Source organism: Gastrolobium bilobum, unplaced genomic scaffold (genome assembly GCF_033153095.1).
Source record: "Gastrolobium bilobum isolate Gb01-03AN ecotype WA unplaced genomic scaffold, APGP_CSIRO_Gbil_v1 utg23571, whole genome shotgun sequence".
Classification (NCBI taxonomy): Eukaryota; Viridiplantae; Streptophyta; class Magnoliopsida; order Fabales; family Fabaceae; genus Gastrolobium; species Gastrolobium bilobum.
In genome coordinates, this window is record NW_026897251.1 from 184,457 (window position 1) to 202,655 (window position 18,199).

An 18,199-nucleotide genomic window follows, 5' to 3' on the forward strand; every position below is an offset into this window, starting at 1 on the left:
TGTTCCACCACCTTATATGTGGTCAACTAATTCAGCTTTAAATTTGGTGATATTGTCAACCAGATGTTGCTTTAATACTGTGTGTAATCATCACAGTTAATGACACGACTATGTTTCCTTCTCAAACTTCGCTCACAAAAGCATCAATTTAGTCTTTTGGGTTTTCTTTTTCATAATGAAAACATGTTCTTTTGTTATGTGATAAGATAATATTTTAGATTCCATCATGCTGCTTTCATATACCTAATCATTAATGTAGCTTCACTCAACAGTTTAAGTTTTTGGGTTGAATTGATTCTTTACTGAGATATATAAAAAAATCATTAATATAGCTTCACTCAATAATTTAAGCTTTTGGGTTGAATTGGTTCTTTACATGGTATCAGAGCCTCGGTGTACCGAGTTCGATCCTCACCGCCCCCATTTTATTTCTAATAGAATTTCTTTCTTCGCATAGATAGGTAGACCTGTGCATCTTACACCTTTTAAGCCCAGTGTACTCTCATATGAGGGGGCACGTTAGGATATATAAAATCATTAATGTAGTCTCACCCAATAACTTAAGCTTTTGGATTGAATTAGTTCTTTACCACCTCTTTTTCATGTGTATATCCTTGTGTATCAAGCACAAAGTGTAGCTTTAACCCTTGATGAAAATTTTAAAGAGCTCAAACTTGTCCTGCTAACTAAAAGACAGTGGGAAATTTCGCAAAGGGAAAAACCACTTAATAAATTCATGGATTTGAGCTCCAATTGGACAATTTTAAAAACTTACATCTTACTCTAATGGGAAAAGTAACTTTGTTTTTTTTTTCTTTTGAAAAATCCGTGCAATTATGTTGGTTATTCTACAAATAAAATTGAAGATCAATAATATTGAGGCGTGCAAGGTGCGGTTCTTTATTGCGAAAGGGGGAAAGAAAGCCTTCCAAAAAGCTCTGACACTTCACAAACATTGAATAATGTCACAGTGGGGATCAAATGATCAAGTGGGCAATGGGCAGCATTTTAAATTACAAAAAGCCCTTCATATGCCATGTATAAATACTTGTTCCCAAGGGTATTTTCGTAAACGGAGAATCTTCGCTCTTCAGTATCCAGTCTGGTATCCTCTATCTAACTGCAACTGTACTTCCACTTAGGATAGTGGAACCATTGAGGTGAATTTGACCCTAATATAATATACGGTTTAAAACAAAGGAAATATAGTCTTTGGATGAGATAATTTATTAAGTAAAATTACTTTTAGGTGACTAATAAAAAACATGATTTTCACTTTTATCTTTTATAGAAAAAAAAGTTAATTTTTGTTCCCTTTATAATTTCAGTTTTTTGAAAATGTGATATCTTGAAATTTAATAAAGATCCAATTTAGTCCATACAAAAGGACTAATATGGATATTTTTAAAGTGGAGACCTTGCTTTTTGTTAGGGATCCAAAAAGAGACTTTATTCTAATTTATTTTAGACAATACAAAAATGAGTGGAACTCATTCAGAAGAAGAGAGAGAAATAAAACAAATGAGTCTTAAAAATACTGTATGTATGAAATAAAATGGTCTCCTGTAACATGAGAAACTATATCTCTGTAAAACAATTATTAAAACATGGTATGTAAACATAGTTGATTTATTATTTTTTAATGAAAACAACTTTATTACAAAAAAGAAGAAGAAAGAAATAGATGAGTGAACTCCAAATTAAAATGGTAATGATGTTTCCAAAATAGGTGACAAATGAAGGTGGATAACCAGGTACATGAGATGAGACCTTATTTGAGTTCAAAAACTCTGAAATCTTTTCAAAAGGAGTTCCTTGTTACAGTGACCACTTTTTTTTTATGTAAAAGTCACAGTTTTATGGAAATTAAGATCCTTCAGCCAAGCCCCTACAAAATTTAGAGAGATTTGTCAAAGCACCAACCATATGCAAAAAGTGTCTTTTTCTTAATTGATAGCATTGACACACCAATACACCGTGCCTGAATTAAATTCTGGTATTTATATCTATATTGAAAGTACAGAGTCAAGCATGTCAAGAACTTGAGCAACTCATATTAGGTAGTTTAGCCAACTCATTATGACATGCATTTGGCTTTGACTACAGAAAGGATGAAGTGATCGAGAAGGATCACTCTTCTACTAACCATTAAAAGAAGAAATTTAATAAGATCAAGAGAGAAAATTACAAAGAGAAATAAAGATAAAGTTGATAAAGTAAATTAAAAGTTTAAGTTAATAAGTGATGACACATTAATAGTTTTATATTATATTTCTCTTATACATTCTTTTACGCAAAAGTTCTTTGTACTTGAAGCATGAATATTATGCCTATTTTATTTTTGTTCTATCTTGTGCTAAGTTAATTCCACTAGAAAAAGTGAGGTAGTAAAGATTGAACTATTTACAAAAAAAAAAAAGATTGAACTCGTGATCCCATGATCACCTTGTCTCTAATACTATAATAAATAATCATCTCACCCAACAACATAGAAATGCAGAGAATTCAATTGAAGAAAGCTACCTAATCTCTTAATATATCTGAGAAGGGTTAAGTGTTTATTCTTTTAAAGGACATAAGTTGTTTCCTTTCAGTTTTTAACACTATATCTTATTAGTAAGATATTGTTATAAGGGGCAGGTTATATTTACAAACTTTTTTGTTTACAAACTACACTAAGTACGATCGGTCATACTTTAATCATGTAGTATACGACCGGTCATACTTAGTGTAATTTGCAAAAAAAAATTGTAAACGGATCATATCCCTTGTTATAATATGAAAATTTATTCTTTTTCTCTCTATATCAGTTGAAGTGATTAAGAAGAGAGGAAAAAAAAGTAACTTTTCATATTATAACTATGTCTTACCGGTAAGACATAGTATTAAACACTAAAAGGACACAAAATTGTGTTCTTTAAAAGCACAAACATTTTTCCATCTTAGAAACCCTAATAAAAAAGCCTTGTGCTTTTGCATAATCTTTTTAGGATTTACTAATCTCATGTTACATGAGATAGTATTTTCATGTGGGTGACACAAATATGTGGGATCCACAATCTAAAAAAAAAAAATTGACACCAAATTCGATGGGTGTATGATATAAGATAGCTTTCTTATGCAATCACGAGGGTGTTATTTCCCAATCTTTCTATATCATATAATCTTTAATTCCTTTTTGCAGTCTAAAAATACTCATTTCATTATTTTTATAACTATAACAGTGAATCAATCAATGCTTTTAAGTTTTCGTCACTACTTAACACAGGTCTGAAGTCTTCCTCGGCAATATGCTTCAGCCTGTAAGTTATGGATCATCGGCAAATATGTGCGGAGGAGAATAAATAAAAAATACTAAGAAATTGTATGTTTCTTTCTCCATCAAATGGGACCAAAACAAGATACATCAGAGTACATAGGGATCAATTATGGTGTAAGGTTTTACTCAGGAAAGGTATCTTTATGTCTGTTACTTTCAATAATTGATTTCATTGACAAGGGGAGTAGGGGACAATAACGATCTCAAAAATATGAGTTGGATGGGGGAAGCCCTATGATCCACGCTAATCAATTCAAACAAAACTAATCCTTTAACTTCTCTTGGTAATTTAAATAATGCACACAACTTTATTTTTGAAATCATAGCTCTTACAAGCACACAACGTTATAAAAGGAAACCACTCTATGGAAAATCAAGGACAAGGAAATATGGGACCGCTAAGGTAGTCTTGTTTGCTTCAGGCTCACAGCCATAAAAAAAAAATGTGGCATTGCACTAGGAATGGCAATTTAGCATTATGGTTTGCAAAATATTTTTTGTTGCGTAGCTCTCCTTTCCATTGAGAACATGAGAATGTACCAAAGTTCTGGCTTTGTAGGCGTGAAAGTTACGTCTCTTTCATTTTTAGTCACGGTCACAGCCTAGCCTTAAAGAAACAAGTGAAATGAATTTCGTGTGTGCCCCGAGGAATGAAAGAGGAATCTGTAAAGAAAACAACCAAATCAAGTACAAGCAACACTACAACATGTGTGGTTCTCTCTTCGTTTAGAATAAAATGACAACACCACCTCACCCCACCTTTTTATGTAAGGGATATAATTTGCATTTCTCTGTGTTGTCTTTATCACTTGTTTTTGACTGTTTATACTTTCCTTCTCATAGCTTGAATCTGGAGAAGGTATATTTAAAAAAAAAAAAAAAAAGAATTAACCAAATGCTAAGGAAGCCTAACCTAATGTCAAAAGATTTGAACCTAACACTCCAATTATCTCGAGTGACAACTAATCTCACGCTAAAAAACAGAGAAAATACTAGTAAGAACCCCCAAGCAAAAAAAAAAAAAGTGATTGGCTTGATTGATGCAATACCCAAAGGAACTTCACTTTCACATGGGTTAGTTAAAGCGGACTACTACGAACATTATGATATAATGAGGTAATATGCCTTTACAGGTTGGTTATACGATGTATAATGCTTCTTTCTTTTCTTTTTAAAATTTATCTGGATTGATTTTTATTCTTATTTTCACTTTTTCTTTTGGTTTGGCAGGTGAAATTGTAGAATCCCAAATAAACAAGAGGGAAGAGGGGGAGTATGAATAAAAAGCAAAATATGCACCGGAAGAGGGACAACAAAAAGTGACAAGAAACTATAGATTTGTGTCATGGTGAAAATTCGTATAGTCTAAAATCAAGAGTATAATGAGAAGACATAGACATGGAACATGTTCAAATTATTTCTTTTATCTCTTTCGTTTTCCTTTGTGGGAAGACTCCTTCCCTCAATCAAGGGGAACTCATCCCGTTCCCTATCACTTTTTTCCCAAACCTTTCTCGTATCTTTTATTTTCTGAGATTCAATACAACTGTTGTACAACAATTTAACAGAACTGTCAGATTAAATTGCCACTACTGCCCTACAAAAATCTGCCGATCTTGGGAAGTTGGGACTAATCTTCACCTCTGTATGACTCATGTCCTTGGGAAATCACAAGCAATGATGTTTGCTGAAACCAATAATCAAGTTAGCAAATATTGTCGTGCACGTTTGACTGCTGCAAGCTTGATGTTATTTTGATAACTTCCAAACAGGTCAAAGAAATAAGCTAGTATAAATGACCCGCATGGGCAAGTCAAAAATACAAGACAAATTACAGTCGGGCTTCAAAAACTATATGCTTACTTAAGAACAAGGGAATTTTGTTCAACAAATTAATATATATGAACCATGTTAGAAAGGAAGCTCATTTTGGAGGAACTAATTTAAAACCGGTTCAAGATGTTGTCAGATAAGGATGTCATAAAGCTAAGCATTGAATTTTAAAACACGTAAAGTTCAAACACAATGATGAAGATAATTGAATTTTCTAATCCACAAACCTTGGTTCCCACTACAATGGCATTGTATAAAGGATGAGCAGCGCATGAGATAACTCCTTCAGATAAAGGAATAAATCTGTTCTGATTATTTTGGTTGCGCATGGAAATTTCATTTCTATCCTCCCTGTAAAGAAGAATAATACTAAAACTGTAAGGCGGGGGAAATTGCAATAGAGTTTGATAAGTAAATATAGGCATATGAAAACTTGGATGTATACATGCCTTCGCAACTATGTGATAAATTTACGTACTGTGGATTTCACTGTATATGTGCTTTCTCGATTTTGTGGTCAATTGAAGTTAAAAATAGGGACTTTGGGGTAAATTAATATATGTCTGTCATTGTTGGAGTGCCTTACTTGTAATCCACGTGGCTTGGTGAGCTGGTGCTGGGATAGAAATCCAGTAGATGAATGCCACAATCAGATGATGACCCAGCCAAATAGATCTGCACTAAATTACAACAGATATAATTATTTCATATCTGAATAGAAAGGAATAATGCTTACAGCGATGAATCCTATAAAAGTAGACACGGCTTAGGAGTTATATCAACAAGGTTTAAATAAGATTTTATTCCCTATAGTTTTTTTTAGTCCATTTAGGTTTTGATCCCTATATTTTATTTCTTTTGATATTGGTCCCTATATTTTTGCTTATTTAGGTTTTGATCTCTGAAGGGCCGGCCTGGCTCAGCTGTAAGCTTGCTTACCGTGGTGTTCCAAGTCAGGAGTTCGACTCGGCCCCCCTGCAAAGCAGGGGTGAGGCTTGACTCAAATTTCTCTTCCCCAGACACTCACGGAGTGGGTCTTGAACTGGGTCGGCCTTTTTTTTTTTTTTTTTTAGGTTTTGATCTCTATTTTTCAGTTATTAGTCTCTATACTTTCCATTCATTTGGGCTCTTCTAGTCTTTATAGTTTTTGCCTGCACTGCACACACATTGGAGTGGGTGGGGTCCTATCACGAGAAGAAAGAGAATTTTAAAAAGTGAATCTCATCCACTTTTATATGTTTACAGAGATAATTTTATCTCATACACACTTATGAAAGAAAATAAATAATTGCTCATCAATCCCATAGTTTTTACTCATTAACGTATTGGTTTTAATTTTTCATAAAAAATTAGTTTTTATAGTTTTCATTTATTAAAAGCATTGTTTCCTAAGGGACTAAAACCCAAATGAATGAAGGTATAAGAACCACACGCATGGGATGGCACAAGTGGTAGCGACTTGTGTTTCATGAGTTCAAACGTTAGGATAAAAATCCTGAGTAAGGGGTTTAACCATTGCGCTGTAAGCCCAAAGGGGAATGAGATCCCGGGGCTGACCGTGCTAACCCATGGCATGTGCCCGTGACCACCCAAACCCTTTTATAATTAAATATTAAAAAATAAAAAACTCTTAAACTGTAAGGACGAAAAGCCAAATGAGTAAAACTCTAGGGACCAATCTTATTTAAACCCAACGGTAACTACTGCCAGCATTGTCACACGCACTGTATAAACGTAGAAATTGATTATAAAAAATAAGATGCCAACATGTCTAAAAGGTGAAAGTTTTGTAGGGAATAACTCATGCAAAGATAAACGAGGTGCATCAAGTTAATAAAAATTTCTTACCGAACATGTAGATAGCCATGAAGGTTTTCTTAAATATGATAGATCAGCGGGAATATAGGAATCATTTCTAACAAAAATGAACAGTAAACAGAATAATTAGACATATTTTGAGAAGCCTTTTCACAAATACAAACAAAGCAATTCTAAATGTGACAACTGACAAACTTACAACCAAGCTGGGGGTGGGCAATGAATATGTGTAACTTCAAAATTATTCATATCCAAAACGCCCGACCTACATGAATGCATGGAAGGATAAATTTACATAATGGAGTAACAAATGTAAGGAAGCATTTATTCTTGACATGTAAAATTGAATAAAAAGAAGACAACTATATTGGATGTACATAACCACTAGACGTCAAATGGTACTGTTTAGCGGTAGACATTAACTAGAAACAAATTATTTCCAGATTCAATTTTGAGGAAAATTAAAGAAAATGAGGCCATTCAGAAACAATATAATAATAGTCGGTCAAGTGATTAGCAATAAAGTCACACTTGAAGTTTATAGTAATTGATAGAAACTTAAAAGGATAGAATCATGGAATTGATTGAAATTCTTATTAACAGTGGCTGAGGAAAGAAATCAGGCAAGCGGGAAAGACACTAAACATGGTTCAAAATGCTATTTAGCATCATGGAGGGGGAAGAAAACCAACCCATTTGGCAACCTACCAGCCATCATCAAGATGGAATGCTAACTGATACGGGCATGACGGATTGAGATCAACAGAGTGAATTTCCTTGGGAACAATATCAGCTTGTGCCTGCATAGCAAATAAGAAAGGCTTAGCATAAACTACTATTACGCAAAAGACTATTGCCAAACGGTGCAATCCTGACATCTAATTGCAAACTATATGCTTATTGTTATGATTTGAATTTTGAAGAATTAATACTTGTATTCTCTAAGGAAGTTACAACAAACATGGAATATTTGTAGTGATATGCATATACAGATGAGACTTTTACAGGCACCAAAAGCCTTTTTATCGCAAGGATGGCACCAATCTTAGCCGACGCACATGCCTATTAGGCATTGGAAATCTAAAGAAATAATCTAATAATATAGAGTCAGCTACAACTATTAATGCTCAGCAGAAAATAATTATAGACACAATCTTGTATGCGCGAAGAATACAGAATTCATCTATAATACTGTCGGTGTTTGCATTTATTGTTGTATAATCGCTGATCTTCATAAAGAATATTACAAAATAATATTACAGGTGAAAGTTTTCAAGAGAGCAACCAAAATAGAAATCTAACTGTTAGGGATTCCTCTGCAGCAGCTTCCATAATTCATGAGGCAAAAATCAGTAAAGGGCATATGCATGGGACAGGGGATTGGGAACTATGAATCATATATCAAAAATCAAAATATAAAAATATCACCAAAAATATCACAAATAATTTTGGAAAAAAAAATATCACCAAAATAATTTCAATGTCTGGACAGAAGCCTGAAGGCAAAGCTAGTCTTGATTGTAGTCTAAAGTCTAGACTTCAAAATAAGATATAACAGTTATAATACTAGCTACCATAGTCGTATTCCTCAGAACCAAACCCAAAAAAAAATAAAAAATAAAAAACATTTTTACGAGGATCTTGACGCTATAAAACTAAATAGCCATCACACAAAAGAGTGCGCAGTTTTGCTCACATCTTAATTTGTGAAAGCAGCAAATATGAGCAGCAAGGATAAACACACCTTCAAAGATCCAATCTTCTCTAGCATCGTTGCCAACTTCAATGATGTTACAGGTGGATGGACTACCTAAAAAGCTAATTAAATCAGAATAAGATCACTAAAACTACTGTAAAACATATCATACAATAGCATTTTCCCAAGAAGTCATGCTTTATTCAACAAATTATGCTGCAAGTAAATGCATCCTGTGCTGTAAAAGGTAGTCCGGAGACAAAGGTGATAAAACCGTTAATTGAAGTTGTAGAAAGACATGCATCAAGAGATCACTAGCTTCTGCAACCATGTCTTTATTTACTACAATTTATATCTCAGGCATTAATGCAGATATATAAATAAATCAAGAACAGAACAGTATTTTAATTTTATAAATTGCAATATCAGCCAATGAACTTGTAACTCGATTGGCACCTTTGGACCATGTGATGTTAAGATCAAATGTTCAATCCTCCACCAGGCTATTTATCCTCCTCCTCCCCAACCAAGTTGCTTGAATATTCATTTTACCAAAAACAAATTGTATTATCTAGATAACAACCTCTTTAGAAATGCAAGAGTAAGGTTGTTACAAGAACTACCCTAACCCCACCCTTGCTAGTCCGGTTTTAATGGGGAATGGTTTTTAGATCCAAAGTAAACTGAGGCAGGACAATTTGATTGCCAGTTTGCCACAAGCAAAACTAATTTTATCTTCTGCAATAGTCTTTAGCCAAATATTATGTGTATATGGTTCAACAAAATCTCAAAACTTAAACATTGTTACTTACTTTTCATTAACACACTGGTTACATCATAAAGTCAAAATCCCTTATGGCTAAGCTTTTAACTTGTGTAAAGAACCAATTCAACCCAAAAGCTTAAGCTGATGGGTGACACTATATTAATAGTTTTATATATCTCTAACACGCCCCATCACACAAAAACCCACTGGGTTTGAAGAGCGGATAATACACAGGTCCACCTACCTATGCTAAGAAATTCCACAAGAAAAAGTGGGGGGTGAATATCGAACCCGTGACACCGAGGTCCTAATACCATGTAAAGAACTAATTCAACTCAAAAACTTAAGTTGTTAGGTGAGGTTGTATTAATGGTTTTATGTTTCTCTAACACACCCCCCTCACAAGAAAGTCCATTGAGCTTGAAAGGTGGATGATGCATTAGGCCTAGCCTACCTGTGCTAAGAAACTCCACAAGACTTAATTAATTATTAATTAAATGGGGAGGTGAGGATCGAACCCGTGACACCGAGACTCAAATATCATGTAAAAAACCAATTCAACCAAAAAGCTTAAGCTGGTGGGTGAGGCTACATTAATGGTTTTATATATCTCCAACAACTTGTAACCAAGCAAAGACTAAGCCAAGTAACAAGAAGCCAGGTTGAATGCAATTGCCTCAGCCTCAGAAGGCTTGGTCCTTGATTAGCCTGCCAAGGCAGAAGTAGATCCATTACATTAATAGTCTTTGTCCAAGTAGCCTTGACTCCTTACTTATTTTTAGATGTGTCCTTTTCACAACATAAAAGCAAGAAAGCAAGAACAACCACTAAGTAAACATCAGAAAACGTAATATAACCTCTCTGTGACTTTGAAAAGTAGCAGATGCTCTTCCACCACGAATATCCCACACATACACAAGCCCATGCTTCCCAGCACCAAAAATTATCTGGCAAGAAAATAATCACTGTTCGTAATTTCTCCAAATATTCACTAAACACAATAAACAAGGTGTACTACAAAACTCGTTCAAACCAAACCTAATGCAAATGAATCTGTTTTATGTTATCAAGTGGAGTTTTATCCAGGTAAGTGGACCAGGAGAAATGTTCCTTTTCGTTAATAAGGAAAATCACCGAGATATTAGACAATGACCATTTGTTCCTAGTAGCCTAGAATCTGCATCTTATTAGTTGACATGGGCATTACACGAACTACAAGATTTAGAAATTTGGTCAACTGAAGTGGGCATTTCATTATCAATATTTCATTTTTCACTTGAAAAATGTGCCCGAAAGTCTATCGTGCAACTATGTTGGATTTGTATAATGCTCTCAGTTTCTTCATATCAAGCTTTCACGGCCTTGGATCTCTACTTTAGGCTAATAAACATTGCCAGGTCTCCACCAGATTCCAGAACCACTGGTCCTCTGCTTAACAATAGGAATAGCTCCTCAAATACAGACAGCAAGACAAAACGTTAAACTAAAGCTTAGGATGAACACATTTACATTTAACCTTGAATCGCACGTGCACTTCCCATAGGCTGTAGGTGACCTTAAAATTAATAGGTAAAATTTCAAACATGCTTTTAATGAGTCAATTCAGAACTAAAATGTATAAATTCATTGATGTTAGACATATAAAACCATTCATGAACTAACTAATACACAAGTGATGCGTGGTTTGCTCTAACACAAGTTTGAGTTCTCCATAGAATGTAAAGTCATACCATTCAACCTTTATTTAAGAGAGAGAGAGAGAGAGAGAGAGGGGAGGGGGAGGTGAACGTTAAAAAAATGCACCGTTCCTTATAATCACAAAATTACTCCTACATACACAATTCCTAACCTGATTTTCTGCATTTAATTCGATGCTGTTAAGGGCACCAGACGAAGTGCACGAATTAGATGTAAGCTCAAGGCAAGGCAGAGCCTTCACTCTTCTATCCCAAACATTAATCGCACCATTTGTATCAGAAGCAAGTATCCTGTTAAAATTCGCTAGCAGATTGAGAAAAGCAGAGTGACGGAAAGAATTAATAAATTCACAAAATGAGAAGCATTATTAGGTGCCGTTTGTTACTAAGACTTAGGTATCAGCTACACGAACAATCAACGTCTTACAAAACATTATCCAAACCTTAATCGTGCCACAGCCATTTCGCCAAACAGGTTGTTGGTCTAGGGAAAATGCCAAATAGTAAACAATAAAAGAATGCTATATAAGACTCTTTTTGAAGATCTCTGGGGAGATCTCATGGGGCGCACAAGAACTATGAGTGGATGACTTTCATCATTTCATGTAGGAAAATGTTACGATCCAATTGTAAGGTATTGAACTTCGAGTCCCACTTCGAAAACAAAAACAAAAATTAAAACAACACCCACAAGGCGAGGAGTCTTCCAAGTTCGGGGCTTAAAATATGGTAATTGCTTTATGGATTTATTCTGTGTCGTATATTAGCACCTTGCACTTTCCATGGTGAAGTTTCTGACGAAAGATACATTTGTAACGTGATTATGTATATATCCCCATTTCTAAGGGGAAATGAAGTAAAGTGCATTTCCCAGGAAAAAAAGAGTATTCGTGCATAAACCATCATTTTTTAGAACCCTTCCAGTTATATGCAGGAATTAACAGCTATGATAGGTATTTGCTAACACAACTCGCTATCAAGCAAACTGCAACTACCCATCTCTTCTCCACTCAGATTTCACAGAAGTACACAAACATAAGTGGACAAAATTATTTATCGACAGAAACAGTTCCTCTGAATTAAGGCCCACGTACCAACCTTGAGTCATTTGACGTAAAAGCAATATCAGAGAGACCTTTGTGTATTCTGGATCCATGGACTGTGGTTGTCTGTCTTGTTCTTAAAACCTGTGTTATGTAATTCAAGGGCAAAAAATTAGGTAGATAGCATGTATAAAATAACACCTGTGCTGCTGTAAATGACCAAATAAAAACACATCTTTGAAAAAATGAAATGAAGAAAAAATAATGAATTCTGAAGAAAGTAATTAATTATAGTAGCATATCCCCCAAAATCATGAGGATTAGAGCAATATGCGATTACGTAAATAGATGGGAGTCCTGCAATATGTGTCTGTTTCTGAGGGGCGTTAGTTTCCACTGTGTGTTGCCTGGTTCGTTTAAGTAAGCACAGACAAGGAATGGGCTGTATGGTATAATTCCAGCGCGCCTTATTTAAGGTAATGATTTGATCAATGTTGGAAAAGGTTCTTCTTTTAACTCTTAGCAATATATAATTAGACAGAAATTTCAGAATGCAGAACAATGCTTTAACAATAATAGAATTATGCAATAAGAAATTGATATCAAGTGAATTTGGGGGTGCATCAAGTATTGACAGTAGAAACATATTATAATTTTTGAAAGAGCTGGCAACATAATGTGAATGTAAACAAAATTTGACGGGAAAGTTTAGCAATAAATAAGAATGGAAACTAACTTCAACTGGTTCTGATGAGACATATCCCACATCAAATATAAGTAGTTCATTACTTTTTACAGATGCACAGACAACCTGAAATGAAAGAAGTAACATAAATAGTAGGGAAAATATAATATTGAATCGTCTGCAACAACAAAGCTATTATTAACGAATTTGACAAATCACTGGTCTCACAAAAAAAGCACAAGCACTAGTAAATGTGATAATTTCATTCGAAAAAAAGAGTCAAATTATCAGAAATTCAGAATACTATCCTTGACATATAACAGACGAGATACCACATAGGAAACTGGCAAGATAAAACCGAAGCATTTTACGTAGTATGTGGCGTAGATATTATTAGAAGCCCTCATCAATTTATAAATTTCATATTACGATACTGAGTAAGAAGGTAATTTAATTAAGTTCAAACCTCATCCTGGTTAAGCGGATTCCATCTGACGGTATCAAGTTGTCGATTTTGTGAGAGGTGCAGCAAATGCTTGCTTTCACATTCTTTCAAGCCTGCCATCTCAATTAACACAAAACCATTTATTAAAGAACAATACCACTTCATTTGAAATTCCTCCCTATCAAAGGAAGAAATAAATATGAAGCTACTTCAAAGTAAAGTAGCCAATACAACACCAAGAGTAGAAATAAACACTTTTTCCTTACTCTCCCAAAGAGTAGAAAAAAAGCATAAAAAATCCAAATTAGTAATTTAGTTCCACTTATAAAAAAGAATAGAATAACTGCAAGAGAAGAAACATGTTGGACGGACATATTCGGATGAAAAATAAATATCCAATTATTGAAGCCCAATAGTCAAGCTAATGGCATTATGGTCTAGTTTTTGAAACATAATTTAGAAGAGGAGAAACCTCACACAAGGAGCCTAACTTAAAAACAGATCGGCTGGCAAGAAAGTCAACAGGACATCTGCTCCTAATAATCTTTATCATTCTACAATTGATTAGTTAAATATTAATTAAATTCCGAATGCGACATATATGTCTCTGCTTTTATGGTGATTGCTGCATTAAGCTACAAAGAGAAAGCAATAGAGCAGATATAAAGGAAAAAACTTCTCAAGTGGAAAGTATTTACCAAGATTAACAGATGCAGGAATACTGATTATGAAACACTTGAATTCTAGTCTAATGCCCTAAAAATGAAAAGAGTCAATAGTTTGGTCAAAAGATACGGATTGTTTTGAAGAGCATAAAGCCATAAACCATTCTAGTACTAGTCTAACAAGTTTGATAAGCACAGCAGCATTTTGAAAATAAGCAACACACAAATACCAAAGCCAAACTTACAAGTTAATTCCTGTGTCTGGCAATAGAGAGCTTCAAAGTCATGAACCGTTAAGCAACCAGATTTTGTCACAGAAACCAAGTATATTCCCTAGAATACAGTTCAAAAATAGAAGATTTGAAATACTAAAGCTTTGGAAAAAAATAAAACAAAAAGATAATCAACAGCTTAATGAAATTAATATACTTCTCACAATGAATATAAAGATGCTAACATCAAAGCAACGTGGTGAATTGACATGGACAGAAGCATGCAAGAAATATAATCCATAAAAAAAAAAGTGATACATAAACAACAAAAAACGGAGGGTAAGATGGTTCTCAAACAGATGAAATTAGAATTACAAACAGTAGTAGCCAAACATGCTCGGAATAGACTACGGGAAATAATTTCTTTTTTTGTCAAAAGATCTCCAGGAAGCTTTTGATTAAAAGCATTTTTGGCCCCAAAAATAAGATAATCTAATCACACTACAAAACTTTTTTTTATTTTTTTTTGCTAAGAATAAAACTTTTACTTTTAGTATTGGCAAAACCTAGTAACTCCAATATTAATTCAAATGCTAGTTCTATTAAATTTAAGTATATCTGAATGTGGTGCTTTTCTTATTTTAGTACTTGTGAATTGGTTACTTTAGAAGCATCACAGTGACAATTATAAAATAGTTTTCACTTGGAACATGTAGCCTTTCAATTTGAACTTACCTTGTTGTCAAAGTCTACTGAAGGGATGCCTTGCCTGTTAACAAACCAATGTAAGCTATTTGTAGAGAGAAATCACCAACCCCATGAAATGCAATGCAACACAAACGAAACATTACATGTCCAACAGTTCATGCCAATGCTAACTACTAACTCAGTTCTTTTCCAAGGATGTATAAACAAAGTTCAATTACACCTATCATGAAAGGAACTACCAAGAATTAAGAAAAAAAAAACACAAAGAATACACACATATAAATAAACTTAGAATCAAGGAATGTTACAATAGAGATCACAACTAAGACAAAATGATCATGACAAGAAGTTTTCCAAAATTAAATGTTAAAACAACTCGACCTGATATGGCTTTTATCATTAGAACCATTCCAGATTTCAAACCATAATGAACAAACATCAACATAATTCAAAAGGAGTCATTAACAGGGCTTCGTGAGTACCAGGGGGAAGTCATGCCTCCCCCAAAGAATTTTGAAATCCAATGAGATATATGAGGGGGGAAAAATAAGATGGAGAAACATTGTCCATATTTATTTTATACTTTGCAAGTATTACTGTATTAGCATAATTCATATAAAGATAGGATGGAAAGAAGTGAAAATAGAGTGGACTTAACTGTAAATGAGTTTCACATTATTGCCATAAACCAACAAGTGTGCAGTAACATCCGTAGACTAACTGTCTAGTCAAATATATTTCTGTTAGTCTATAATTGCACCTAAGTTATAACTACAAGTGTGTGGCTATAATATTTTAAAGACTCAACGAATTCTGCATATACAACACTTTCAACATTTGTTATTGTAAATTAATTTACAAGCTAGGCCTTAACAGACAGCAAAAGTAAACAGGCAAAAACTCGCATTCAATCACACAAAGACTAGAGCAATTACAAATTGCAATATTTTTTTTATTGTTGTATCTTAACTCTTGTCACAAAACACACAAAGAAGTCAAAATACTGACTTCCGAAAAGGATGGAGATCACCATTTGCCTCACTAACAATTCGATTCATCTGTACAGCAAGACAGTAAAAACTTTCATTAAATTGAATCACAGCATTAGGAAATTCATGTGAAAAATACACAAAGTTATTAAAACATACATGAGATTGGCATTGAACCCCATCCACGTGGTACAAGTGCGGAAAGGCCCCAACCTTCACAAAAAATTAAGCAGAGCTTAAAAAACTCAGTTAGTCAACACGAACCAAAACCTAATAACCAAAACCCAGACGCACCTCAGAATAGGAACGAATAAGCAAATCCATCATCTCATGACGGTAGTTACGCTCGAATCTCCCATTTAGTTCAACGGAACACCGCTTCCAACGGCACCTTCGATAGTAACCAAAACAAATCTCAAGAACAATAGCAATTAACAGAAATTACAAAACCCGAAAAGATAAATTTACCTCCGAAGAGGCTTAACACTTTCAATCGAGGGTTTGAGAGGTACAAGGTATTTATCCATTTTCCCGCGCTCACTTCACAGATGCTGCGTTTGTGTGTCTGAGAAGCCAATCGTAAATACACAGTTTTCACTTCCTTCCCGCCGTATGAATGGGCTCAACAACAGTACTATTTTATTTTTGGGCCTCGCGGATAAGCCCAATAAACGAAAAATAATATTATATAAAAATTAGAGTAAACACACTTTTTAATCTCTGACAATATCTACGAAATCCTTTATAGTCGCAATACAAAAGGATTAAATTAATCCCTAAAATTATAAAAAAAAGGTCACGTTAGTCTTTATGTCAATTAATCCTTATATCAACTCCTCTGTCAGTTAAGAATCAATTTGATCTTTTTTTTATTTTATTGCCACTACAAAAGATTTCGTAAAAGGCCAGTTCACTCTGGAACTTTTAATATTTCAATTTATTTATTCTATCGAAACGAAATTAAAGCGAAAGCGAAACACGTCGAAATTAAAACAGATTAGAAAAAGCATGAACACATTTCTTCTCATAACATATGATGAATTAACCAACCACTTGAAAGGAAACGAGGAATTTCACATTCTGATGGAGAGATAAGATCAAATTACAATAAAAAAGAAAAGGCCTAAGAATGTGATATGGCTTTTACTACATATTACATGAACAAACCCTAAGCCCTCTCGCCCCTAATCCTACGAGCAAGCTGAATATCCTTTGGCATAATGGTTACTCTCTTGGCGTGAATGGCGCAGAGGTTAGTGTCTTCGAACAACCCAACCAGATAGGCTTCTGCAGCTTCTTGCAGAGCGGAAACGGCGCTGCTCTGGAAACGTAGATCGGTCTTGAAATCCTGTGCGATCTCTCTCACCAGCCTCTGGAAAGGAAGCTTCCTGATAAGAAGCTCCGTGCTCTTCTGGTACTTGCGGATCTCCCTCAGAGCCACCGTGCCGGGCCTGAATCGGTGAGGCTTCTTCACGCCTCCGGTGGCCGGCGCCGACTTACGAGCGGCCTTTGTTGCCAGCTGCTTCCTCGGAGCCTTTCCTCCGGTGGACTTGCGTGCGGTTTGCTTCGTACGTGCCATTCGAATCACAAAAGCTTATCGATCTCTTACTCGATGAAAGGAAATGTTTCGAACTGAGATGAGGAATTCGCTGTTGGTTGTGGCATTGGAAGATGAGGTAGTGTGTTTATAAGGTGGAGAGATTGTGAAATTTTGGGGCGGGAATTTTGAAATGTTTTTTTTTAAGGTTTGTGAAATTTTGATTGCGCCGCTCGTATGACCGTCGATGAGTGTGCTAATCAACGGATGTAGTTTTTCCTCAAGTGAAGCCACGGATCGTGATCCGTGACCCTAAAAGAGAACCAATAGCATCAAACATAAGAAAGACCCACAGACTACGGCTTAACACTTATTTGTTTAACATTTTAATTTTATTTTCTCTCTTTTAATGTTGGCTTCATTTTTTTTCTGGGCCGCAGCGCATGCTACTACAATACTGGCCCACATTTTCGTAATAAGGTCATAGCCTTCTTTTTATGTTGTGTAATAACTTTTCTTTTCATGCACAATAACATTAATAACATTATTTTGGTTAATGCATATTATTGTCATAACTTATTTTTAAAGTGTGTAAGTAGAAACATAGTTATTACTAATTCAATTTTAAAAAATTTGATTTTAAATTTATTTAAATTTTAAAACATATATATGTTCTTATTTATTTGTATTTATAGTAAAAACTAAAATTAGTTTTTCTATTAGCATATATAATTAACTGGTTGAGTGTAATTAACTCTATTAATTTGTTTGATATATAAGTTCATT

General features: G+C 34.4%; 2 protein-coding genes across 3 annotated transcripts; both read right to left on the reverse strand.

Annotated features, from left to right (window-relative positions):
- Positions 1–4,723: 4,723 nt before the first annotated feature.
- LOC133305240 (uncharacterized) lies at positions 4,724–16,262 on the reverse strand. 2 transcript variants are annotated; one of them, XM_061505406.1, is made up of 17 exons: positions 16,171–16,262; positions 16,036–16,089; positions 15,896–15,945; positions 14,915–14,948; positions 14,213–14,300; positions 13,324–13,415; positions 12,909–12,983; positions 12,228–12,316; positions 11,282–11,420; positions 10,290–10,379; positions 8,715–8,780; positions 7,679–7,770; positions 7,170–7,235; positions 7,001–7,067; positions 5,739–5,827; positions 5,380–5,503; positions 4,724–5,006 (listed from the first exon to the last, which is right to left on the reverse strand). In XM_061505406.1, exons 1-17 carry the CDS (start codon positions 16,201–16,203, stop codon positions 4,950–4,952), a joined length of 1,305 nt encoding a protein of 434 aa, XP_061361390.1. In that variant the 5' UTR covers positions 16,204–16,262; the 3' UTR covers positions 4,724–4,949. The 2 variants fall into 2 exon arrangements, with proteins under 2 accessions (XP_061361390.1, XP_061361391.1); XM_061505407.1 differs by lacking the exon at positions 10,290–10,379.
- Positions 16,263–17,031: 769 nt separating this feature from the next.
- LOC133305242 (histone H3.2) lies at positions 17,032–17,480 on the reverse strand. Its single transcript, XM_061505408.1, has one exon. It carries the CDS (start codon positions 17,453–17,455, stop codon positions 17,045–17,047), a length of 411 nt encoding a protein of 136 aa, XP_061361392.1. The 5' UTR covers positions 17,456–17,480; the 3' UTR covers positions 17,032–17,044.
- Between the last annotated feature and the right edge of the window lie 719 nt (positions 17,481–18,199).

Bases quoted from the DNA above. Each gene is read 5' to 3' on its own strand.
- LOC133305240 (XM_061505406.1), bottom strand. From the start codon at position 16,203: ATGATGGATTTGCTTATTCGTTCCTATTCTGAG. The intron at 14,949-15,895 runs GTCAGTATTTTG...GTTTGTTAACAG, and splicing joins GATCTCCATCCTTTTCGGAA to GCAAGGCATCCCTTCAGTAG. The intron at 12,984-13,323 runs GTTTGAACTTAA...CTTTCATTTCAG, and splicing joins ATCCGCTTAACCAGGATGAG to GTTGTCTGTGCATCTGTAAA.
- LOC133305242 (XM_061505408.1), bottom strand. From the start codon at position 17,455: ATGGCACGTACGAAGCAAACCGCACGCAAGTCCACCGGAGGAAAGGCT.